We start from the raw sequence: 24710 nt of genomic DNA on the forward strand, positions 1-24710 counted from the left end.
CCAAAGAGTGATTTTTATAGACAGTTTCTTCACCTGTTCCTTTCTCACCTCCAGCTGTAATAGTGGTTGCAAGGTCTGTTGTGAAGGGATAGGAATGGTCACTCCTATTGTAAACTTTCCAAGACCTTGATCTGGTACTTTGCAGAAGCTGTCTCTGTCACAGGATGCCTCTCATATTTGTGTATTTTTCATGGGAGGAGCCCAAGAGATCCATTAGTTATTTCTCATGCTAGACTTGGACCAAATCCCTTGATGTATGACAAGAGCCATTCTCCTGTTGGACAGGTAGACAGAATGCTCTACAGTTTGCTTTGGCTCTCTGTAAGAACATTCTGAACTGCAACACCAACCAGAATAAATAGTGCCTGGGCGTGACAATGTTTCTATTGAAATCCATGCCTCATGTTCCCTGACCTGCCCATGTCCAGCATAGCAGATTAGAAATGATAAGGAGAAGGGAATTTCTGTGACATCTTCCAAATCTTGAGACCAGCTGCTGTAGAGAGTGCCCCTGGGCATTGCACAGCAACACAATTCCCACATACACAAGACTTTAATCTTTCAAGAGGTGTGTGTGAGAGCAAACTAAGCAAAGTTGAGCAGAGCCTTAGACTCTGTGGCTCCAGATTGAGATGCAGAGGAGCACATAAAGCATTTTGAGTGAGGAAAAGGGGATCTGGCCTTTGAAAATATTTCTGAATTAAATGGGATTGTTCTTGTCAAAACGAAATTCATTGCAGAAACTTAAGGCCCTTGGGCCAGGGCTCAAGGTGATCTAAGTCAATGGGGCTTCAATGACTGTGAGGGGGCTACTCTGATTTACTTCACCTGTGGTCTTCAGCTCACTTGTTGTGGTATTTGCATTGTGATTGCTTCCAAGTGACCATGATCAATAGGGGGACAGTCATCTTTTGTGTTCCTGTATTTGAGAAAGGGATTTACCTCTTTGTTCAAAATGTTCCTGCTGTGGTGGCTTACTCTGTGTTTATTGTAGGTTTTTGGCGTCCACATGAACAAATGGAAACTGGATAAGAAGCTAGGGTGTGTGTGCCTTTCCCTTTATGGCATCTTCCTGTGTTTCTCCATCATGACAGAATTCAATGTTTTCACTTTTGTGAACTTGCCCATGTGCAGAGATCACTAATGTAGGTGGCAGACTGTCGGGAGGAACTTCCTTCTTACCTGTGCAATACAAACCACGGCTGGCATCTCCTGAACACGGTGCACCTCCAAGTCGTGACGTATATCCTGCTCACTGTTCATAGGACCTGTGGCCCCATCTAGGTCTGCCCTCTCCCTGACTCCCCGCAACCTGGACAAATCCTGCATCGATGTGAAGATTATTTTTTTCAACATTCATGTAATTTCCTAGCTCAGTTTTTGAACAGTGTGACTGGGATGAACTGGCTGCTAACTGGCGTCAAGCCAGGCAAAACTGGTCTGCTACAATTCTTTCTTCTTTTTAAGTTATTTGATGGAAGACTAATCTAATTTATGACTTAAGACTATTGCTATAATGCAGAAGAGGTACATCCTACAGGGGCTGATTTTCAAGGAGAATTGTGGGATTGATTTTTTTTTTTTTTTTGGTCTGTTTTATTCCTTTTGTTTTTTAGCTGTGTTCTGGGGTTGGGGGTGGGGGGAGGTGTGTTTGGTTTTACTTTTTAATTGCCAGAGATCAACGTCTTCTCTTGCATCTTGTCCTTCTGTGTGCTGGGTCTCCTGTAACAATCCAAAGGTCACAGGGCAGTGTAATATGAGAATACAATTCAAGGTACTCAGCATATGAATGGATTTACTGCATTTTAAAAGAAGATTGTCAAGGCAACAGACAATGACTTTTGACCATAAATAATGAGTCTTGTACAGGTGTGATGAGGAATGCAAAGTAAACATGGATTCAGAGGGTAATAACTGCTATCATTTTGTTACTAACATTGGAGTTTTATTACTAGGGTGTTCATGGTATTTCCAAGCAATAGTTTGATTGCCAGCCCTGGAGGGCTACCAATGAAGTGTCCTGGTTTTTAATGGTCTGCACATGGAAATGGAAGGTCAGAACTTTCTCTGCTTCATCAGATTTCTTGTTTTGGGGGGATTCAATAGTTCATGTCTTACTCGTTCTGAGAAGGACATAAGTACATGTCGGAACTTTTCTAAATGAGTTACAGACACTGGTTTCTTTAAAAGGAAAGAGGCATATTTTGCACAGATATAGTTACTGAAGTCATAATTTGCCATTCTTTAAAGAATACACTGGACCTGGCCAGATATTTGTCGTCTTAAGCAGTTGAACTTACCCGATAACAGATCAAGTGGATTCATCGCCCCTCCTTTGGGAGGGAGGAAGACACAGAGAGACATGGCACTTTTTAAAATGTGGAATATCTTCAATGCAGACTTGCTCACAGATCTTAAGCTATTGTGAAAGTTTAGCTGTTCATTGTTCCAATATCCCTGCTAGATTTTGTATAATTCTGTATTAATATGCAGGCAGATTCCACCCCATGAGAAACACCATCACAACTTCATTTGTATGTATTGATACTGTGGATTCTTGCCAGTGCTGGCTCTTGTATTTACTTTAAGCACTGATCACTTCTGATTCATTTGGTATGTTTTTTCTTCTTGTATATGTTCTACTATGAAATGTATTAAGATACTACCAGCTAGGTGAATGTTTTTGTCTATGGTACAAACAACGGCAAATATTGGTAGTAAAGGTACAGCAAACCCTATGTAAAAAAAAGGGAGGAAAAAAAAATCCCTACCCAACAACTCACACCAAACCCTAACCTACAGCAGGGAAAAAACCTCTAACTAAAAAAAAAGCAAAGAGAACCCCATTCACAGACAGAAAGCCAAGTTTTATTTCATTTGCACTTTTGGAAGTGACTTTTTCAGTTTGATTTTGTTTGGGCAAAGTGCTGTAAATGGAAATATTTACCCCCTGTGGTTTCCATTCAGCTCAGCACCCGATGTTCATTCTTTGGCACACTAAGCGTGTGGAGGTTCTGGCCCTTGTTGCACTGCGCATGTTCAGGAAGTGTCATAGGAAAAGCTGTGTGCTGCTGGCTTTGGTGGACAAAGTGCGCTCATGCTCCCTGGCAGGGAGCAGGACAGGTCCAGGGACAGGCAGTGGAGAGTCAGTGACATGCCTGCATCACCATTTTTCTTTCTGGAAAACAGTTGTGTTGTTACTTGTTGAGCTATGCAGCCTGTGGTTCGAGCAGCCTTGTCGTCACTATGCCTGCTGAAAGTCCTCTCGCATTAGGAAGCCCGCTGTACTTTTTCTGTTGTTGTTTTTTATTGTTGCTGTTGGGATTTTTTTGTTGTTGTCAATGAGATTAATAATAACCACTAAAATACCTAAAATACTTTCTTAAATCAAACAATGTTAGCAACGATGTGGCACATATCCCTAAAGGCCACCCCCTCCACACACAGCTATACTCTTGTAGCAAGATGCAGTTGCTGCTAAGCAGACTGTTTCCTTGCTGACAGAGGGACAGATTTGGGGAAGAAAAAAAAAGAAGTTTCACATCAGGACCTATTGTTACTTCTATTTTGAATATTTATACTGCTGCTCCAATGGAGCCAGTTGGATCTATTTCTACGAAATAGCCATTACCTATCCCGTGGCACAAAAACTGCATGAGTATTTTTTAGGAACTTTTCCTATTGGTGTGCATTAAATACTGTAGTGTATCGTAGCTTTGCATTGTGTGTAAAACCTGAAATACCTTGTTTTGACACTTGCGTGTTGTGCAAGAATGTTCTGCAAGTTGTTTCTAAGCAGAAGCAAAAGGTACATTGAACTGCCATTATTGTGCCATATAGGAATTGATGAGCAGTTCCTATATTGACAGTTTTAGTGAGATGTGCTTACGATTTACAGCCAAATCTCAGACCTGGTTTGGAAGAAGATAGACCAAGTGAATGTGTGCATTCTTGGTTTTGTCTCCAAAAGAGAGAGCCTCTCAAATTTGTTAGCATAATCAAAGCCTGTGGAAACATCCGCAAAGCAAAAACACTTGAGCAATTTTTAGCATCCTTCCTGTGTGACATCTCCAAAACTCCCATAGACAGTTATATTCAAATGTGGTGCATATTAAAAGCTTTGCTCCAGAGAGGACTGGGTGTAAGGGGTTCTCTCCTCCCAATGTCAGATCCTGGTCCCCGCAGGCTGTGCACAGGGGACAGCCAGCACCTGCCTTCCGTTTCCTGCGAGCAGCTCTGCAGTGCCCATTGCTGCCCAGTGCATGGGTCACTGCTGCGGCGCAGGAGCCCAGGGGAGGCTGCCCTCTGCCCCACACAGAGTCCTGGAGCTGTGGGGCAGGATGGGCTCTGCTGGGGCTGGCAGAAGGGGCAGCTGAGGCACAGCAAGGCTCTGGAGAGGCGCAGGGTTTGGGGGGCTGGGGGAACTCTGGGAGAAGCCACGTTGGGTTGTGTTCTTTGAATGTGACTGGGATTCCTGTGCATCGTCGTTATTCTGAGAGCAAGGGTCACCTTCATGCCTGAGGCACTTTGGTCTTTGGGCCAGTTTTCGGACTCTTTTTGTTTCCATTCCCAGCTGTTTCAGACAATTCTTAATGACTATTTCAAAGGAAGATTAAAGAGCCTTTTCCTCAGTGGACAGCACTACACTGCAGCTCTGACTTTGACTTGATTTATAGATGTGAGCCTTTGCTAGTTTCAACTCTGCTTGAGGTGTGGATGGCCTCCCTTTGGCAGCGGTTCAAAGGCAGAATGGTAGGATACGATATGGTGAGAACTTAAGCATTATGGAAAAGCTGCTTATGTCCTACCAAAGGTGAATTTTCTACTTGCCTTTTTTTTTTCTTCCTTTTTTTTTTTTTTTTCTTTTTTGTTTTTTGATGTACTGCACTTTTTGGTAGATGGTTTCTGCAATAAGAACACCAACCTGAAACGTGTGCATGGGAGGAGCCTTCCACTAGTATCATTGGGGTTTTTTGCCTGTGATGCTACTTGCTTGCTTTGTTTTCTGCCTTCTGTCCTCAGCTGTGTCATTAAAATCAACTGGTTGGCATGCTTTAGATTTGTGATGTTAGTGCTTGCGAAAACAAATACTCATTCTTAACATTCAGAGATGCATGACTGGGTTTTTCTTGACAAAACACATCAGGTAAAACAGGAATCTAGTTTTAGAAAAATAATGTTCAATGTAGATGGGGCAACCATTTAATAGCCTGCTGTCAGAACAGGAGTTTTTATATGCCTTTTCCAAATAACCATATTAATATTTGTAAGATAAAATGTAGATTGAATATTGTTGAATAACTTTTTAGAAAACCACAATTTTCTGCTGATTGGCCAATGTTTCTTATATCAAGATTTTTTTGGGAGCCCTAATCCTTTCAAATAAAGCTCACAGAGATGCAGCAGTGAAAGGTTTGTCCATTTCAAAGTTACGCCACTGAGGCTTTAAACTTGTTTAAATAGATGAATCAATCTCAATGGACCATGCTTAGCTGGATTTAAATCTTCCCTATATTCATGAAGTTTCACTTGATCAGCAGCCACTATAAGTTGGTCTAAAATAGACTTAAGTCCAGGTAAGAATGTCTCTATTAGGTTTGTCCAACTTGAACCAGACCAGTTTAAAGCCATGCTTTTAAGGAAAGTGGTGGAAGTTTGAATGTTTGGAAGACTTCAGCCACTTCAAAATTAAGGAGCTGCAGAGTTTGAATATGCCGACTGGGTGAATCAGCTACAATGCTTAAAGTTAAAGGAAGAGAGTTTTCAGTATTCGCTGACTTGAGTGAAAGTTGACCTCTATTGAAGCCAATGGCAAAACCCCAACGACTGCTTCGTAGGGTCAGTGAACGTGTTTGCAGCATTAAGCCCTGGAAAGGGCTGTTGCATTTTGTTTTTTTAAAGATGAATGGACTTTTTATTTTCTTACCTGAAGAGATAAATGAAGAACTATTAATACAACTTGGCACCTTTAAGGGAATTTACATGAATATCCTGTTAGCACTTAGTGGCCTCAAATCTGAGGTGTATTTCGTATATGTATATACTTCCACCCAAACTGCTCTGGCTTGTTTGGCTGAATCTCCAGAACCAGTCTCAGGTGTGGACAAATCCATGTCCTTTGGAAAAGTTTTCTTTATTCTCGGGAAAGCAATGAGGGAGGAAATGGCAGTTTATTTCATTGTGCACCAGGGGATATAATTTGGCTGTGAAATCCATTCTTCACCACCCTGAAACAGCCTGGGCCAAGTTATTCACGTTTGGGCAGAAGCATCTAATTTCAGGAAAGCATCTAAAAAGCACAATTTGTTTAAAACAACTGATTTTGTAATAAATTTATATAGTTAAAATGACTTTATCATGGTATGTTTTAGGTAGTTTTTTATTTTACTTTTTGTAACAGCCTTGTAGAAAAAGTTTTAAACCTTCCACAAAAGACAACTTGACAGATCTTGTCAATATGATCTTTGTCTGCCAGGTAGGATTTGAATGGTGCTAAAAGTCAACATGATAATTTCACAGCAACAGCTTGACATAACCTTTTTATTGCTAGTTGAGGGAAAACATAACGTTGTATGCCTGAACCTATGAGGACAGTTGTAGCTGATTGTAGATCTGCTCAAATGTTGAGCATTTCCATTGGCATGCCTACCATGGAAAGCAAGGAGCTTGGATTCCCAGAGGAGTAACCCCTGTTGCTGGGTATCTCATGCTGTAATGATAGAAGGGGGTTGCTGGTGCACACAATCCCCTGGTTACTGCCTGCTAGCTTGGAGTGATACTTGCTCCTTTTTCATAACAGAAACACAGATTTCCCTTAGAACTGAGTCTTACCTTAATTCTGGTCAGTGTTGTCTACTGATAGGCATTGGAGCCGGGAGGGACCCTAAAGCTCATCCAGTTCCAACCCCCTGCCATGGGTAGGGACACCTTCCGCTAGAGCAGGTTGCTCCAAGCCCTGTCCAGCCTGGCCTTGAACACTGCCAGGGATGGGACAGCCACAAGTGCTCTGTTCACTTCATGCACATAGAGACAGGCATTTGGCTCTAGAAAGAGTTAACTGTAGAAATGGTGGAGAGAGAGGCCTGTAACATTAAGCAAGTTTTAGTAATCATAGAGGTATGTAACTCTGTCATTAGGAATGAAAAAAACAGAGACCTCTGCGCTTGTGCAGCGAGATCTGTATGCAACTGGTGGGGTCATTTCAGTAGAGCAGTCCCCAGGGCAGCAAACCACCACATCTCTGAGTGAGACCGGTTGTGATAATTCCTTATAAAAAGTGTGCCATCAGCCTACAGGTACCTGGCTACCGTACAATCATAGAACCAAAAACTGGTTTGGGCAGGCTTCTAAGCTGCAAGTCCGGAAAGCACCACAGCACTTGCCTAACTTGAAGCACATCCCTTGTTGTGTAGAGGTCCATCTGTTGGAAGCTGGGCACATGCTGAAGTGTTCTGCAGAGAAATTTGGTTTAGTGAATCCAGCTCTTTGGCATCAGCAGGGTTTATTTAAGTGCCCAGCAAAGCGGCACGTGCAGTCTAAGAGTGGGGGCTCTCTCAGGGAGCGACTGAGGCAAAATGTTCTCCTGGCAGGGGCAGAATCCTCTGTAGTCAGTAAGCAGATGACTCTGACCAGAGCCTGTAACGAACATGCCTTGGGTTCAAATCCAGAAAGTGACTTCTAGAAGACTTTGTAAAAGTTTTATGAAGTGTTCACTAGGAGTCAGCTGCTGAGGTTTTCACTCCTGATGTTATTTAGGAAAGCAGATTTTTGCCTTGGAGGGGTCTATCGCTTGCCTGTATGCCCCTCCAAGACAGGAGCCCATGTTAGTAGCTCTCCTTTGCAAACAGGACCTGATGCTGAGCTTCCTCAAGTTAAAAGCAAGGGGGTTTTAACTGAACTAGAAGGGCTTTGGCTCAAGCCCAAGCCTGGGGCAGTTGCCGATGGGGTTGTACTCTGCATGGAGATGTCCAGCAAGTCAGTGCACAGCACACACCAGCACAGGTACCTGTCTCACCTCCTGCTCTCAGCAGCTCCTGCTGGGCAGGAAGGAGAGCTGGGCAGTTCCTCTGTCTGCCCTGCGCTGGTTAATTCCTTTGGTGTGTGCTCTTGCAGTCCTGGAGCGTGCATAGGGCCTGGGTGGGCTCTTTTGAATTTGAGGCTCCAGTTTGCAATTGGAGGAGATGGAAAAAGAATTTTGCATTGCAAACCATGGGCTAAGATCCCACAGCGGGAGTTCTCTCCCATGTCCCAGCTTCGTGCAACTGCATCTGTAGGCGTGCAGATGGCGAAGTATGAAGGATCACATCTAGGACCTTCTGATGCTCTCGAGCCAACACTTTAAGTTGAAAGTTATGTTACAAAAATAGGCTTTTACATCCTGACTTTGAGTCCTTGCAGCTTGTGTGTAAATAGGATTAATGACTCTTGGCAGGACTATGGTAATGAAAGACAGTTTGCAGGACCTGGTCCTGTATTAGCATCCATGTCACTTTTTAACTTTGTTGAGGACAGCCATCATTGAGAAAGGGTTAATTTTCTATAGGATGGCTAAGTAGGATGTCACACTGTGGCTATAGAAACCAAATGCAGTCCCTAGCAGAAGGCAAACCTCCTTTACTGGCTGTTACAGCCTTGTTCTAGTGCTGTCTGCCTGCCTTTAAATGCCCCAAACCATTGAAATAACCAGTCATCACACAGTGCATGGGAAGAGTTTTCATAGGATGGCTTTTAGAAGACTCTTCAAAGGGAAATTTGCACGTATGAGGATACTTTATATCCTAGTGGCCTCAAAATGAATAAAGTGGATACAATCCAGCTCAGTTCTGGTTATGCAAAGACACTCATTATACAATAAACATCATTGATCTGATTAAGTGATTATAGATCTGACCTGGACTTTACACTTTCTGAAGCCAGACTGTTCGATGCTGGTTTTACAAAGGGACTCTGTCAGTAGTTCATATAAGTCATTGGCAGATTTTTTTGCCTTATTTTTTTTAAATGAATATAGATTTATATTCAAGCAACATATATATATATACACACATACATACCCAGTATGTCCACTGTTGTTAAAATGAAGCCCTGTAGTTACCAGCTGCCATCTGTGTAGGAATAAGACCCTATCGTGGCAACTGCTAAGAGTCTTAACTGTAACAGGACTTAAAATAGTCTTAGACACATATATTTATAAATGCAAAAGATGGTTACTAGTTTTTATTTGTTTCCACATTGTGTTAGCAAGGTATTCTGAGTAGTGCATTGCAGTTGCATATCTATAATATAGCAAGTCAAAAGCTTAAACAGCTTATCTTTGTACATTCAGGACTACTTCTAATTGTAATTATCGTCATTTGAAATGCCAGTTGCATTTTCTGGACACAAAGACAGCTTTGAGAAAAAAACAAAGGCACGTGCAAGACATTGAGGGGGTCAGGAAATTCTGCACTGAAGTATTTATACGTTTTACTTATTTATCATGCACGAAGAGCTGAGCCCCTGGTTTGAGAAAACACTTCCCCATGCTGGCCAAAGATTTAGGAACCTGCTTTCAGTCCCCCATCTAAAGCTAATGCCAGGTTTTCCTGAACCGGGGACCAAGCAGACGAAGCCATTAAAAGCATCATACCACCCTTTGAGTGGCCATAAAAAGTAGCAAGGCCTTCTTGGATGCTTCTTATATTAGTAGAGAAGCTGAGGAATGCTGAGAGACCCAAAGATGCTTCTGCAATGCTCACCGCTTGGTCTGTAAGAGCAGAAATACATAAATAACAAATACTTGTGGCACTCTAATGTTTTAATGTCACTGTCACAAGATACCATTTGCAATAATTAAGATTCATGTTTCATAAGATACCAACAAGTAGGTTTGTGGGATTTTTAGGGTTTTTTATTTTTTAGTATCTCCTTTTAGTAAGGAAGTAATCTTCCTTTGCCTGGTTTTACCCATCTCCCTTTAACAGTAAATGGCTCTGGTTAAATGCGAAGATCTCTCTTTCAAACAGATGTCATGCACTACCAAATGCTTGGGTGAAGCTGACACTTACTGTCCCAGGTTTATGACAAGGTGGTTCCCCTTTACAGCAGGCAGGATCTCCACCTTGAAATCTTGCAATAAAAATCATGCAACCACTTGCATATGTGGTACTTCCCTATTTCCACTGCATTGGTTTGTTTTGGGGTAGGTCAGCAGATCTCCATTGTAGACTATATCACATCGTTGCTATCAGTGTGAATTACAATAGGGCTTGTTGTTGGGAAATGCAGGAGCAATGACGGAGCAATTTACAGACATTGATGGAGTCATTTTACAGACATTGTATTGGGAGGAGGAAACTGCAAGCCTGTATTTCATCAGACCTTAAAGACTGGGGGATTTTTCAGATTAGAAAAGAAAAAATTGGAAGGTAAAGGCTGATTGCATGAAGTATTGCATCAGTCTTTCATAAAGGTTTCCGTAATGTTCAAGACTTGCATAATGTGAGCTCCCACATTCTGTCAAGCCCAGAGCTGAGCAGAGCTGTTCATCCTGTGTTCTCAGTAGCAGTCCTTCTCTTCCAGTAACTCTCACTGGAGAGTCAACACCTCTGCATGCAGCACACATTTCTGCATCTCGGAGCTGTATCGTGAAATTGCACAATGCTTGGGTCAGATGAGCAAGCACAGAACTTGAACTACAACAGGTTCTTGAAAGAAGCCAAAGCAAAATGTTTGTGGATAACTTTGTTCTTAAGGTTTGGGGTTTTTTTTAATGGATGACAGAAGCAAAGGACACAAAGTGTGATTCTGTAGCTATCCAGCACCTGTGAAGAGCAAGTGCAAACGAGTGATATGGCATCACAGAAAGCTGGTTATTGTGTAATTGGGATACTGCAAGTTTTGCAGGGATTGCATTTATGCGAAGGTTTACCTCAATGCTATTTGATCTTTACAGCTTGCACCCTTCTGATGAAAGGTATTTCTTGCTGGTGAGAAATACTGCATTCCTTTATCGGGAAGAGAGATGCCAAAAACTATGTCTCCACACCATTCTTATCCTAGCTTCACAAGTATGCATCTTACTTGTTACAGAAATGGTTGTGTAAATTGGTAGTGGCAGTGTGTATACCTGGGGGATGAGCTGGTATGCAGTGACCTTTGCCATGCATTGAAGATTTGCGGACAAGTTTTACTGAATGTGCCAGATTGACTTCACTGACTGTTCTTGTTAAGCTGAGAATCATTACTAGGCCCTTAATGCAGGCAGTATCTGTAAGAAAGGGCTAAAGGAATGACAGATTTTGTTTGTCCTCACATTGAATGTTTGTTTTCAAGCCTGAAACCAAAGTAGGAAGGTGTTTGGCTTTTGAGGATTGGTGGGGCAGGGGGGGCAGGCGTTGCTCTCTAAGTCCCGTGCAGTCTGAAATCCCTTGGTGAGGTTGGGCCATGGCTCAGTCAGCAGGGATGTGCAGGAGGGCAGGACTGCGTGGTTCATCTCGTCACAGACACAGGTGAGTGGCAAGTGGCCCCGTGGGGTGAAGTTCGCTTCTGCCTACGACCCCAGCAAAGCCTGGCAGTGGGAATCCATACACTGGTAAACTGCGATTTCACTAGAGCAAACAGGTCAGCAGACAGACCCATTACCCCTCAGGTATGTTGTGCAAGTTTCAGGGGCTCCTCCCCTCCCCTTCCTGTACCTTCTCTTCCTCTGGCTCATCCAGTATTTTTTGGACCAGGCTTTCATTAGCTGCCATTTATTCACTAAAACCGTGGCTGGATTCTCAGTAGTGGTGGGCTGCTTCTCACCACCAAAGGGCAGTGGGTGCTGCTGGGTGCAGGCTCTCTTGAGAAACTTCCCTTTGCTTTCTTTTCCTTGCAAGGGCTTTGCCCACCAGTGCCCCTGTGATCGAGGTGAGTTTGCAACCCCTACCATGGCTTGTGCTAAAACAGACCGTGAGGAAACCACACAGATTTCTTTGCATTGTGTGCGTGGTGGGTTTTCTACTTTATGGCACAGTCACAGCATCAAAGCTGCAGGAAGCACAGCAATAAAAGTGACTGGTACAAGCACCTTTTATTTGATTTGGGATCAAACGATGCTGTCTGGGTTCCTTTTCACTGAGTGGGACAATTCTGTGATGCTTCTAACCATAAGGAAGAAAACGTAGGTGGTACTGAGGGCAAATGCACATGTAATGTTCATTTACAGCCAGACAGAAAACAAAATAACCAGTGGTTTCTAGTAATGCAATTCTACTCAAAATCACTTTTAAAGTCAGCTTAGAAGTGTTAAAATGGTGGAGCCACAGACAAAACATTTGTTACCTTTTGAAATGAGTTACAATGGTTTTGTCATACTTGTACAAGTATTATAAGGTCAGTCTTTATGTTTGTTTTACAACTTGTTGTAGAATAGTCTTCTATGCATAGCTGTTCCACTTGCCTGTGTAAGTTACAAATTTAACAGAAACGAAAGCATGCGTTTTTCTCTGTTTGCTGGTAACCTATGAAATTAGAAACTTGTATTTCTGTGTTTTTAATGTGTTACACTATAAACAAAATTCACAGCACTATTGTCTATGGAATATAAAAAAGTTTTATTAGAATGAATTACTTTAAATGTTTTGTCATTTGATTTAATAATGTGTCAGACATCTACACTAAGACAATATAATGTTTATCAATAAAAGTATCCTCTCTTTGTACTAACTTAACACTTCAGGGTGTGCTTGGACATAGGAATCGAGCACCCCTGTGGGTCAGAATCCCAATGATTTATTCATTTTTGGCATAGTTCTGAGAATACTTTGTACCACTCATTTCACCCGAGCATTGAATTAAGGAGTGAAGGAAGAAGAAAAGAGAGGGTTTATACTTTTTATTTTCTCTGCCACTTTTCATGTGGCTTTGTGGTGAAGGTATGTGCACCACAGTAGTTTGTGCAGGAGTGGGCTGGCTCCTCTGACCTGGTTGTATTGGAGTCCACACAGAAACAAACACTGAGGGAATTTTATCTGCTCCTACACAGGGAGTCAAATTCTGCTCTGTTACAACAATACAGATCTGAAATCACTGTGCTGAAGTTATTCTCTTCCAGAATAGGGTAGTGGGAGTTGATTGTCACTGTCCCAGCTGGAAGGATTCTGTGCCTGTGACCATTCACCATTGACAGCCATGGTTATGAGATCCAGTCCTCCCTCTGAAGTTATTCCTGGAATAATATTTTCAGTCATGCTTGGAATAATAATGAGGAGGAGGTGCTATTATAACAGTTCTGATGCAGCCAGCTTCCATTACAGAAAGCTATGGAAAACCTGTGGAAAGGGCTTGTTAAAAGGCGTACTTCTGGAGTAGTGGAATACTTGTGCTGCTTTTATGCTCTGCGCCAGCCTAGCAGAGACTGCAGCGTCCGTACTAAATCTGAGTCTGCCTTGGTGATCGGACCCATCGCATAAGAAGGTTGGGACACTTCAGCTCACCTCCCCTCCCATTATACTTTCTCTGAAAGAAGGGCTTGAGATCCTTGAATAAAAAGCTATGTAATTGGGACTGGCTACCTCACCTAAAATACCTTTGCTTTTGTCTTTGTAACAGCCACTGCCAAAATGGTATCTTCCTTCTGATGGACCCACCATGTCCACAGGAAGCAGTGGTATGTCTTAGGCAGAAGAGTTTATTTATTTACACATCTGCTGCTATTTGCAGATGCAGAAGAGCCATGCGGTGCAGAAAAGGCACACATGCTGATCCCATGTCTCTGTCCAGAACTACAGAGATGAGGTGCAGCCTTTGATGTTAATACAGAAAATGTCTTTCATCAGTGCAAGCCCAGCAGTTGCCTGGAAAATATTTTCCCTCTGTTCGATTGTTTGCTTTCCAGCCCTGTGTGCTGGCAGCCCAAAAGGTGTGCTGGAACCCGGACGGATGTGGTGTCTCTGTAGAGACTTCCCCATGCCTAGTTTTCTGGTTCAGAGATAATCTTGCTCTTCGTCAAGAGCAAGATTATCCAAGCTTCCAACAACTTGGAGCTGTTCCAGTTGGCTTTTGGACCCTGAAGATACTCTCACTCCCTACCCCCTGCCAAGGTGATTTGCCAAATATGCATCGTTTTTGATTCAGCCTTGTGATTACTTCACTTTAGAAAAATTTTGTGTAATTTGCAGCCTGGAAAGTTAGAAACTGGTTTTCAGAGGTCAGGGGAGTGAGTGAATTTCTAGCTGCTGTCATTGAAGTTAGGAAAATCAGAGCGTTAAGGCAAGCCATCATGGCTTTGGCTGGAGCAGTTGTTGAAGAATGTGCATTTCATATTCATGTATTCACTTTTGCATTTTTAGAAGCTGTTGCTGTGTTGTCTTTGCAGTTATTCCTCAGCCCTCACAAACCCTGCCAAGCAAAGATGTGAATGTTTCCTTCAGAACAAAAAATGACAGATCAGACCAGAAGTACGAAGTGATGAAAGCTAACCCTCCTCTCCAGCCTGGCCCTCTTTATTCATCATAAAGATGCAAAACTGGGTGCAAATCCTATTTATTTTCTCTTTGGCGGTCACTTCTAACTTGCTTTACAGAGGCCCAACTTGTGTCTTTGCCACCCCAAAAGCTATTTGCTTTGAAATACCATTTCCAGAGACGAGAGATCTTTTCTCTGCAAGTTGCAGAGACAGTCTCCCCCCAGGCTGGGCTCAATTGATTTTGACCTGTTTATTGGCATCCTTATTGTGCTGCTTGAACAAAGCTGCATCTGCCTGTGATCTCAGCATAATGACATCTGATGGGTAACTCTGAAGTCTTCAGTCATCCCAAAATCATGTTTGAAGAGGACTGGTTAAGGAATGTCTCTGCTGATGAGGGAAATGTCTTTTCTTCCTTGTTTTAATCTTTGGAATAACATCTTTAAAAAAAAATACCCCCCCCATGTAGGTTTTATGGCTGATCTTTCCTTCCCTTTATACGACAAGACAAATTTCACTGTATGTACATAAGCAATAAATACCCTAGCCTCTGCCAAACTAATTTTCCTTCCTAAATGTCATTCTTAAAGCTAAGGAAAATCTGACACCATGCCCCACTCCCAAAGACTACCTTTACCTGCCACAGCCCAGCTGAGGGTCCAGCTGCACTGCTGCCCACGTGAGCACTGTGGAACTGCATCTGAGGAACAAGGACTTTCATCTCATGTCTGAGGAATTCAAGCATTTGCTTTCCTTTCTGTTAATCTAGTGAAAAAGGGAGAGCTTGGAGACAAGCCTCTCACCCAAAATAGTTTTTAGCCTCTTGGTGCTGCATCCTCCCAGGTCACAGGCAACAGAAGCAGCACATGCTTGCAGAGCAGGATGTGCCACCACAGCTTGGCATCCCAAAAGATGTGCAATGCTCTTTCATTGTGAAGAGCCATGGACAGGGCCACCTTTTAAGAGGAGTAATGGGGTTATGCATCCCAGAAAGAATCCCAGAATCCCAGACTGGTTTGTTGGTGGAAGGAACCTTAAAGCTCATCCAGTTCCAACCCCTGCCACAGGCAGGGATGCCTTCCACTAGAGCAGGTTGCTCCAAGCCCCATGCAACGTGGCCTTGGACACTGCCAGGGATGGGGCAGCCACAGCTTCTCTGGGAAAAAGTCTGTGCCAGCACCTTAGCACCCTCACAGGGAAGAACTTCTGCCTCAGAGCTCATCTCAATCTCCCCTCTGGCAGGTTAAAGCCATTCCCCTTGTCCTGGCCCTTGTCCAAAGCCCCTCTCCAGGTTTCCTGGAGCCCCTTTAGGCACTGGAGCTGCTCTAAGGTCTCCCCTTCAGGAGCCTTCTCTTCTCCAGGCTGCCCCAGCCCAGCTCTCTCAGCCTGGCTCCAGAGCAGAGCTGCTCCAGCCCTCGCAGCATCTCCATGGCCGCCTCTGGCCTCACTCCAACAGCTCCACGTCCCTCTTGTGCTGTTGCCCCAGAGCTGGATCAGGACTGCGGGGGGGGGGTCTCCCCAGAGCACAGCAGAGGGGCAGAATCCCCTCCCTGACCTGCTGCTCACGCTCTGGGGTGTGCCCAGCACACAGCAGGGTTCTGGGCCCAAGTGAGACTGAGGCAGTTCCATACAACTGTCACAACCCTGAGGGTCTGGTGCCTCTCAGTTCAGTGGGCTGTAGGTAGTGAGACTTTCCACCTTGCATGGGGTGCCTAGGCACATTAACCACACCCGAGAGAACGGTTAGGGCTTTCAGTGCCAAAATCTTTTATTAGGTTTTATTCTTTATTAGGCCTTCAGGTTGCTGCTGGGCTGCAAGCTCCTTGAAGCTGCAGTTTCTAATCCTTGGTGATGCGAGGTGGATGCACACCGGTACTCCCAAGCACATTGTGCTTTCTAGAAAGCTGAAACAGAGGCAACATATGGCTGTGTCTCTCTTTGAAAAGGAATCATGCAGACACGAGACTCGGGACTAACTCCAGGTATGCTGATTTTGCATGTACTTTTCCTCCCTGCTGCAATGGTAATCAGCCCTCTTAGCATAGCTGAGCATCTGCCCACTTCCCCTCCAGCTGCTTTAAGTGGGCTGGAGTTAGCATTCGGAGAGAAGGAAGCTCATCTCCAACCTTTGACTGCCAGGAACAAGCAGCGCTCTGTACTGGTGTGAGCCTGCTTCACAGTGTCAAGCAAATCGCTAGAGAAGAGTAGCACAGAATAAACAAAAACAGTTCAATACCACAGCCTGGAGAGTGCAGGTGCAATGAAACCACTTCAAACCAGAGCAGTTGCTTACTGCAACTCGCACAAGAAGATTTTACAAGTGAGTCTTTAAAGAATGAATGGGAGGAGGGAAGATTGGCATAATTAACATATCAGCTGCAGTGGAAATGTCTCAGAACAAGCGACATTAAAAAGAGAATTCCGTTATTATCTTTGTGTGTGAACTTAAATCAATACTTGGCCCGCCTAAAATTCTTTTCTGCTGACTGCAGGAAGAGCTTGGATTTTAGAAGTGTATTTTCTAATGTTGCAGAGCAATGCCATCTAGGGCATACAGACCTACAAATGCCAACAGGAATGCTATCCATCCTTAGTGACAGAGCTTGCTGGCTTGAATGTTAGTAACTGGTTCATCACATATGCATTAGGCCTGTTGGGATTTGCTCATTTTCAATATCTGCTTCCAGTTTTCCAGAGCATGCTTTGTATCAGATATTAATGGATAGTTTTATCTCAACTGAAAACACTTGAGTTTCTGAACATACCTTATTTCCTCTGTAAATCCACTTGATAGCTTTCATCTGTGCAGCATATCAGGGTTTATGAATGGTCTCTCTAATCTTCGACTACTCAAGGACTCCACCATGGCTGTGATTAGAGCAGCAATTCCGTTAGCAGATTAAACTATTAAGCCTCGCAGGCCAGATCTTGGCATCCTTATTCAGAAAGCTACTTTGTTACTGAGAATCTCCTGTTCAACCCAAGCTTCCTGTAGAATATGAGTCCGCATTAACTGAAAATGTCTCAAGGACCTGGTCCAGTTGCAGCTCTGTCGTCACTTCTGGCTGCCCCAGCTCTCTCCAGGCTGAGGATTAAGTGCCAAATACAAGTATGTAGCAATCTCCTGGGTTCCATGGAGGTCTGTGGCAATAACTACTTATGAACCTGGACTCACAGGTACAACATTTTAGGTACTATCTTGTCCTTTTGATTCTTACCATTTGACTTTGTAATGCTTGGCCTTTCTAAGGAACAGTAACAGTATTTTGTGGCACTTTAGACCAATATTGTTGACCTCTGTAATGGGTTTTCTTGTTCTACGTACACAGATTTGGTCCCCACTGGCAAACAGCAACAGCTTTAGCTCTCAAATCAGTCTCAGGAGATCCTTCAAATTGCAAAGCTGCACATCAGCTTCTGGACCAGCCAGCTTCTGCCCAGTTCTGTAAGATTTATGCTTGGAGCTGATTGTTCTCAAGTTATTGGCCTTGTATGACTTAACTGCTTTTACAAGTAGCTCCAAACTAAAGGCAAAATCTATGATTATAACTTGAAAGCACACTGGGAACTGTTAATACTTCCACTAATAAAAACAAGAGCTTTTAACATAGATACAGGCCTTTTTTTTTTTTCCCCTCCTCTCGAATAATGGCAGTCTTGTTGCTATCCCAACAAAGGGAGGGCCTGATTCCCCTTCAGGTTTGTAGTCATCTCCTTTGGCTGCCAAGAGATAATAAAGCAAATGCCTGCTTCTGCCTTAGAATGACATTGCCTGTGGGCACAAAGCAGTGGAAGGCTGGGGAAGCAATGGGCAGATGTTAACAGGGTTAATTAAGAACTAGAAATGACATTAGTAATTAGGTTTTTGTTGGGTGTAGTTAAATGTTAAAACATGATGCTGAAATGACAAATAATTAGTTGATCACAGTTCTCCCTAGGGATCTGTTTTCCCATAAACTGGTATGGTGTATGTCACTTCTCATTGTAACTGGAGATTTGAAGCACAGTTGACTTTATTTAGCAAACAATTTTATGGCCAGGCTACAAACACTTTTTCCCCCTTGCTTCTTCTGCAGTAGTACTGTAAAGTTGACAGGATGACTCACAATCATTACTCTACTGCAAGCTGAGACAATTGCAAGAGAAAGACTGGAAATGCTAGTCTGTGTGTTTTGGAAGACGATAAAAGCGTATTCTCATCTGCCTGTACCACATCCACCATTGTGACGGCAGAGGCTAGTTACTAGCTGGTACTTCCAAGTGCTTTAAAACTGATGTCCAAGCTTGAATAGACTCAAGTTGCTGTGCTTCACTGGTGGATCTGAGACAGCATCATTGACTCAGAATTCAGGTACAGTGAGGAAGAATTACCCAAATACAGGTACTACCACCCTTCCCTCCTCCCCACACACTGTCACATAAAATAGATAACGTGTTTAGCGGTGGGATTAGAGTATGGCTTTGATTCTTCACAAGTTCCTGAGGATTACTCACAGCTAGTGTCTGGCAGCCATCGTCTCTCTGGACAGAGCTCTCATCACCATTCTCATGTTGCTTTGGCTTGGGCTGTAGAGAAAGGAATAGCTTTTGGCACATACGCAGCTGGAATGAGCTTTCATTGGCAGCTGGAGGCTCATTATTGTGCCTTCCCTTCTTGCTCCCCAATCTAATGAGGCTGCTGGTAAGGAGATGGGATTAGATGCCATGGCCCTTGCATTTTCCTGATACGGTTCTCGGAAAGGGCAGGACATGCGTAGTGCTCGTAGTGCTCTGGCCTGCACTCCTCAGGGGCTTTCTGAGAAACTCGGGGTTCTTTGAGAGCTAGGATGTCAGAGTGCTCCCACTTCCCTGTACCGATATAAATATTATCTGAATACTGTTTTCAAACTAATACTTCAAATTAAAGAGAGGAAAGGTAAAAAGTAAATGCTACTGAGCTGGCAATGCAGTTATGCAGAATTTCCACTTACTTGTTTCCGGGCTGTCAGGAAGACACATAAAGAATAGCCACTGTCTGTTCTCACATCAGAACCCCACCATGGAAATCTGTCTTGATGTGAGATGTGTTGAAAAGCTGTTGGCCAGAACCCCCTTCATGGAACAAGGCTGAGAGAGTTGAACTTAACAAGCACAGCACCATGAAATAATAAAAGAGTGATTTCTTTCCATAGCTGCGGTGGCTAACAACTGTGAACAGCTTCACTCCTGTCCTGTGCTACCAACAGTACAAAATGTGGGACAAAAAAGCAGCTGCAAAAAGAGTGGCTCTGCGATGATTCTGGGAAATAGGAACAGGGCTTCTCCTTCTCTATCAGAGAGGCCATATGAAGCAGCAAAAGTGACCTGGGGCTTTTTTAATAACATTTGTCTAGCATGATATTTATCCCATTTGTGTAGCCTTTAGTTCAACAAATGCAAGAGTGCTGTATACTTTAATAAATGCATGCTAATGCCCTGCAGTTAATGGGATGACCAGTGAAAGAGTTACTTGTTCCAAGTCGTGCAGGCAGAGCTGGGAAGGGAACCAAAATCTCTTGAAAATCAGTTTAATCCACAAGACATCATCTCTTTCAAGAAACATGCTCCAATATAATGTGACACTTTCCAATGAGTGCAGGTAGGTAGGGATGAAACATGCCGTGGGTGAATATGCTTAGGCTCATCTGAGTAACAAGGCATGTTTTTACTCAGTAAGAACTTCATCAAAATATGGTAATGAGGACTCAAAGCAAGGTGCAGTACTAGGGAACTACTGTATTGCCTCAGAAGGGAGAACTGACAGGTAAGGCTTAAGTTCCAGTTTTGGGACCATTTCTTTGCCTGACACCAGTGTCTGTGCCCATGGAAGTGGCGAGAGGCAGCCATCAGCCAGAAGTCAAAGGGTTCAATTTTCAGCCTTCTCAAAACCCATCCTCAGGGATTAGGTCACATCTCTTTGCTCCATTTGTTCAGTGTCTCTGTCTGTGTGACAACTGCAGCAGTGCCAGACAGCAACAAGATTAACCACTTTCATTTGCAGGATGTCAGCATGTCATCTTACCAGTTTTGGGCCCCAGCAAATTAATGGTCAGCTCTATTTTATTCTCCTACTGGCAGGATCACTCAGCCCAGGCTCTATAAAAGGACCAGGATCATTGTCCTATCCACATGCAAGGAACAAACACCCTTGCCTCAGTATCACACCTGGTGATACTGGGTGTTTGCCTCATTCCCGCTGAGCAGTAGAACATGGCCAGGAGGTTGCTCTCAAAGGGGAAATTGTTTTTTCAGGGGGAGCGGAGGCAAAATGGCTCTGTCATGCGTACCAGGTGGCAAGCTGTTGGAAGCCGTCGGAAGCAAGGCTATGTTGGAAATGCTGCTTCTGGGGAATCCCCAGAGGTGGGAAGGAGCAAATGTGGATTGCCCTGGCCTGGGATCCACCTGGCAGGCATCACATCTGCACCAGCTCTGTCTTGTAGCACTGGGGACTGGAGCTCCCAGCCGCCTGGCACTTCTCTTGGCACTCTCCTCCCACTCTGCTTTTGAGGTTCATGGTGTCTCTCTTGTGGCTTTTGCTTGCATGAGGTGTTGGAGTATGTGGCTGACAGGCTCAGGATACCTGTCTACCTCAGCATTAATGAATTCAAAACTAAGAAGTGCTCTCTGTGACACTGAAATTTACATGAAGATGGAATATCCCCTAGATCTGGAAAGTGAAGAGGTGGAACAGGAGAGATTCTGCCTCACCGCACACAGCAGGTCATGTTGGAGACCAGAACAACTTGGGATCCCAATACCAGCCTTGCTACAGCTTGCAGAAAAACTAGTTGGCTCAGTTCTAGGGGTTTTGTTCACTTGTTGGTTTGTTTGGTGGGGTTTTTTTCTTTCCAGGTGTGTAGGTATGTATGTGTCTGCTTTCTGTATGAAAAAGTCATTAGGAAAACTCAACAAAACAATGAGGTCTGCTTTACTTTTAAGCAGTTTTTGCTGTATCTCCTTAATGCAGTTTGATTCTCATCTCCCTCCTCCTCTGTTATAAAACACAGCTGAGTGCCAACGTTGTTTTGCAAATCAGAACAAGAAATCCAACTTGGACCCCAAAGTGCAATACGCACATAGTGCCAAGGGATAAGATTTTAAGTGTCCATAAGTAATTGCTGTCATGTGCTACAGGCTGAAACACACATTTAGTTTTAAGGTGAGAATAGATCACTCCGAAGTCATCAGTGAACGTGGCCAGGCTCTGGAGAGCCAAGGAGGATGCACCTCCATGGCTGGGAGGCTGCACAGGTCTTCCTGTGGTGCCGCAGCAGCATTTTCAGCACACAGGAGACAGATCCCAGTGACTTATCTGCCTTTCATGTAAAGTGCTGCAGTTTCTCTTCTCCCTCCTGCAGAGCTCACAGCGATGTAGCAGGCTTCAAGGGTAGGAGCCAGTGGAAAATGAAAGTCTCTTGGTGTAGGAAGCTCAGGTATCATGGGAGAAACTAGCAGAAGGAATTAATAGTTGCTGCTCCCTGCTGCAGTTGCCAGGGTGTGACAACAGATAAGCAAGTCTTTTTCCCATCCCCTCAGCAACTACTCAAGACACTGGAGATCCCAGTAACAGTTTTCCTCTGTACTTGTAATGGAAATAACAAACAGGAGTTTTGATTTTTAGAGCTAAAGTACATACTGCCCAGGCCAACCAAATTGCATAGAAAAGCCGCCGTTACCTTGCTGGGGTGTGTAATACAGCAATGCAGCAGCTTGGGGAGGGCCAAGTGCCATGTTTTGTCTGGACTAGTTGAGTCCTCTGGGGCATCCCACCTATGCTTAAAGCCTTCTGCCTACACATGGGTCTGCCCCACACCCACATGATGACAAATATAGCCCAGCCATTCAGGGCTGGGAAAAACCTCCTTTTCTGCAGGCTTACTGTGCGTGTAGAAAATCATGCCAAGCCCATGCTCACAGCTGGATTGAGGGGGGGCTCTCAATCAGGGATAAATAAACAAAGGCTCTGAAACTTCACCCAGTACCTCAGGTACAGCGAAAGGCTGTATGCAGCAAAGTGATTTTTTCCAGTAAGTTTCCTCAAGCACTTAGAGCCCAGTTCTGCTTCAGTTCAGCAGGGCTGGCTGTGTTCTAACCTGCCTCTCATTTACTGCCTCTTGTTTGCTCTTGTTTTCCTCTGTGGCTGACAGTAGTTTACTGAACTGCTCCCACATGCTTTTGGGGGGCAGTGGTGCCTCCTCCCTCTCTGCAAGGGTAGCCACAGGCTCTGACAGCTATGCCAAGCCAGGCACTGCAAAACAGGACTTCAGTACAATCTACCAGGCTTCCAGAGGTACCAGGACTGGAAAGTCAGTCATGGTATCCCTTGCGATAAATGCTTTTAAACGTTGAAGATCTCTGGCAGGAAGAGTTTCGGTGGCCCTTGAGCCAGCTTGCAGAGCTCACTACTGGTTTCACACTGGGCAAACAGGATTACTGCAGCTGCCTCCAGCTCACCATGGAAGTTTCACACCTCTGTCAAAAGACACCTATAGATTAAACGAAAGCTGCAGCAACAGAAGCTGCTCAGATGCATTAAGCGGTTGCATCCATGAGGTCTCTTACGCATTAATGGCCACTTTCAGAGAAGCCATGGATTGACGTAAATGTCACCACCTTGTAAATAAGAGCATTGCTTTATCCTGCTTCCTCAAAGCCAGGTAGGCATCCACCTTTGATTTTAATGGTCTGAATTTTGGACTTGCTATACCCTTTTTAAGCAGATTTTTCCACCCCTGTGTGCCTTTGAATATGTTCCTGATCACACTTAGCATGTCAGCTGCTGCCTTGAGTGTGGTTGTGAGCATTCCTAACGGGTACTCTATTTGTGGAGAAAGCAGCTGCCAGACTGGAAGGAGAATCTTGCTCTCATTGTTTAGTTATCGAAGTAACTTGCATTGAAATCAATCTAATGAACTTGTGAAGCAATGAGTGTTAGGATACTGGAATGAGCTGGGGAACGTGCACATCCAACGGCACGAATGCTGCAGTTTATTCTCTCCAGTGTCAGCTGAATCAGTGAAGAGTGCATCGGCCGCGTCCTGCACACAGAACAGAGGAGTGCGACAAGAACGGCTCTTCCCCGCGGGTACGGCTGGAGCTCCGCGGGCACGGCTGGACCGTGCGTGGGGAGGCGGGGGCATCGCTCCGCGCCCCGCGCGGTTTTCAGCCCGGTCGGTCAGAGACGTAGCCGCGGCTGGGCTCCGGGAGCGCCTCTGTGCCTGCCCTGGCTCTGCGGCCTTCGGTGTCCCCGCGCCGCTGCCGGGTCTTCCTGGTAGAGCTCCCGCTACCCCGCTGCGGGCCCCGACCCCCGCGTCCCGGCCCGGGCGGGGACCGCTGCGCCAGCCCGGCCGTGCGGCTGCAGGGGGAGGGGCGGGCACGGGGCGGGCGCATGGCGCAGGCGCTTGGCCCCAGGAGGGAGCCGGCTCCGGGGTGACGGTAGGGGCGGCCCGAGCGGAGCGGCGGGCACAAAGCAGCGGCCCCTCCCTATGCCTCGGCCCGGCCGGGGGCGGCTCCCGCCAGCGGTGCCGCTGCTGCCCCGTGGCGCGAGGTAAGGGGCGGGTGGGGCTCCGGGGCCGGGCGGCCGCGGGGTGCGGGGCCGGCCGGAGGGGTCCGCGGCGGCCGCTTGAAACCGACGCCCGCGGGAGCGAGTGGGCCGGGGGACACGAGGGCCGCGGCGGTACTAGGTGCTGGGTAGCGTCGCCCTATACCCTGCTGGGCCGTAGGTGAGGAGCCAGGCTGCAGCCGGTCCCTCTTCCTCATCCCTTCCTTCCCCCTCCGGGCTGCCTCTGCCGCGGCCAAGGCAAGGCCGGGCCAGGCCCTGTCTTCCTGCGGCAGGTCCTCGGGAACGTGCTCCAGGGCCTGCGCACTTTGGGCTCATGCTCCCGGCTCGGTGCCAGGCCTCTTACAGGGGCTCGGGGCCACCGCCCGCCCCACCCTGCCCTTCCGGCACCCTGATGCCTGCCGGGGGGCCCTCGTCGCTTGCTTCCAGCTGCGCCGTCCGTTCCACTTCCCTCGTGCTGCTCTTACCTTCTGTGTAACTAAGTCGTACAGCCTTGGAAGGGAAGGCTTGGCGCATGTTTGCAGTGCGGTGCTAACCCGGCTTAGGGCCTGCAGGCAGTGCGCGGTACACGCCGTCAACAGTAGATGAGCACGGCTGAACGAAGAGTTTTCAGTGTGGGCATCTGCATCACTTCTGACTGGATTAGGGCTTCCCAGGGCCCGAAAGATGGGAATACAACATACGTTTTGTCAGTTCGTCGTCTTA

General features: G+C 45.3%; 2 protein-coding genes and 1 long non-coding RNA gene across 7 annotated transcripts in view; 2 read left to right on the top strand and 1 right to left on the bottom strand.

Moving 5' to 3' along the window:
- Positions 1 to 12546, top strand: part of SLC24A3 (solute carrier family 24 member 3) — a 172733-nt gene extending 160187 nt beyond the window's left edge. For both annotated transcript variants that reach the window (XM_030489142.1, XM_030489144.1), the window contains exon 17: positions 995 to 12546. In XM_030489142.1, coding sequence (XP_030345002.1) covers positions 995 to 1144 — 150 coding nt within the window. In that variant the 3' untranslated portion in view covers positions 1145 to 12546. The remainder of the gene's footprint in view (positions 1 to 994) is intronic.
- A 3625-nt stretch (positions 12547 to 16171) lies between these two features.
- LOC115609238 lies at positions 16172 to 24671 on the bottom strand. The gene is made up of 4 exons (XR_003991783.1): positions 24473 to 24671; positions 18923 to 18994; positions 17194 to 17296; positions 16172 to 16332 (listed from the first exon to the last, which is right to left on the bottom strand). It is a non-coding gene; the product is annotated as an uncharacterized LOC115609238 (long non-coding RNA).
- The window catches only part of RIN2 (Ras and Rab interactor 2), an 82397-nt gene continuing 80959 nt past the window's right edge, over positions 23273 to 24710 (top strand). For 2 of the 4 annotated variants that reach the window (XM_030489138.1, XM_030489131.1), the window contains exon 1: positions 23858 to 23993. The gene's annotated coding sequence lies outside the window, so the exon portion shown is untranslated. Of the gene's footprint in view, positions 23532 to 23857; positions 23994 to 24079; positions 24694 to 24710 lie in introns of those variants that run through there. The other 2 variants (XM_030489133.1, XM_030489135.1) reach the window with 2 other exon arrangements.

Source organism: Strigops habroptila, chromosome 6 (assembly GCF_004027225.2).
Source record: "Strigops habroptila isolate Jane chromosome 6, bStrHab1.2.pri, whole genome shotgun sequence".
NCBI classification, from domain to species: Eukaryota; Metazoa; Chordata; class Aves; order Psittaciformes; family Psittacidae; genus Strigops; species Strigops habroptila.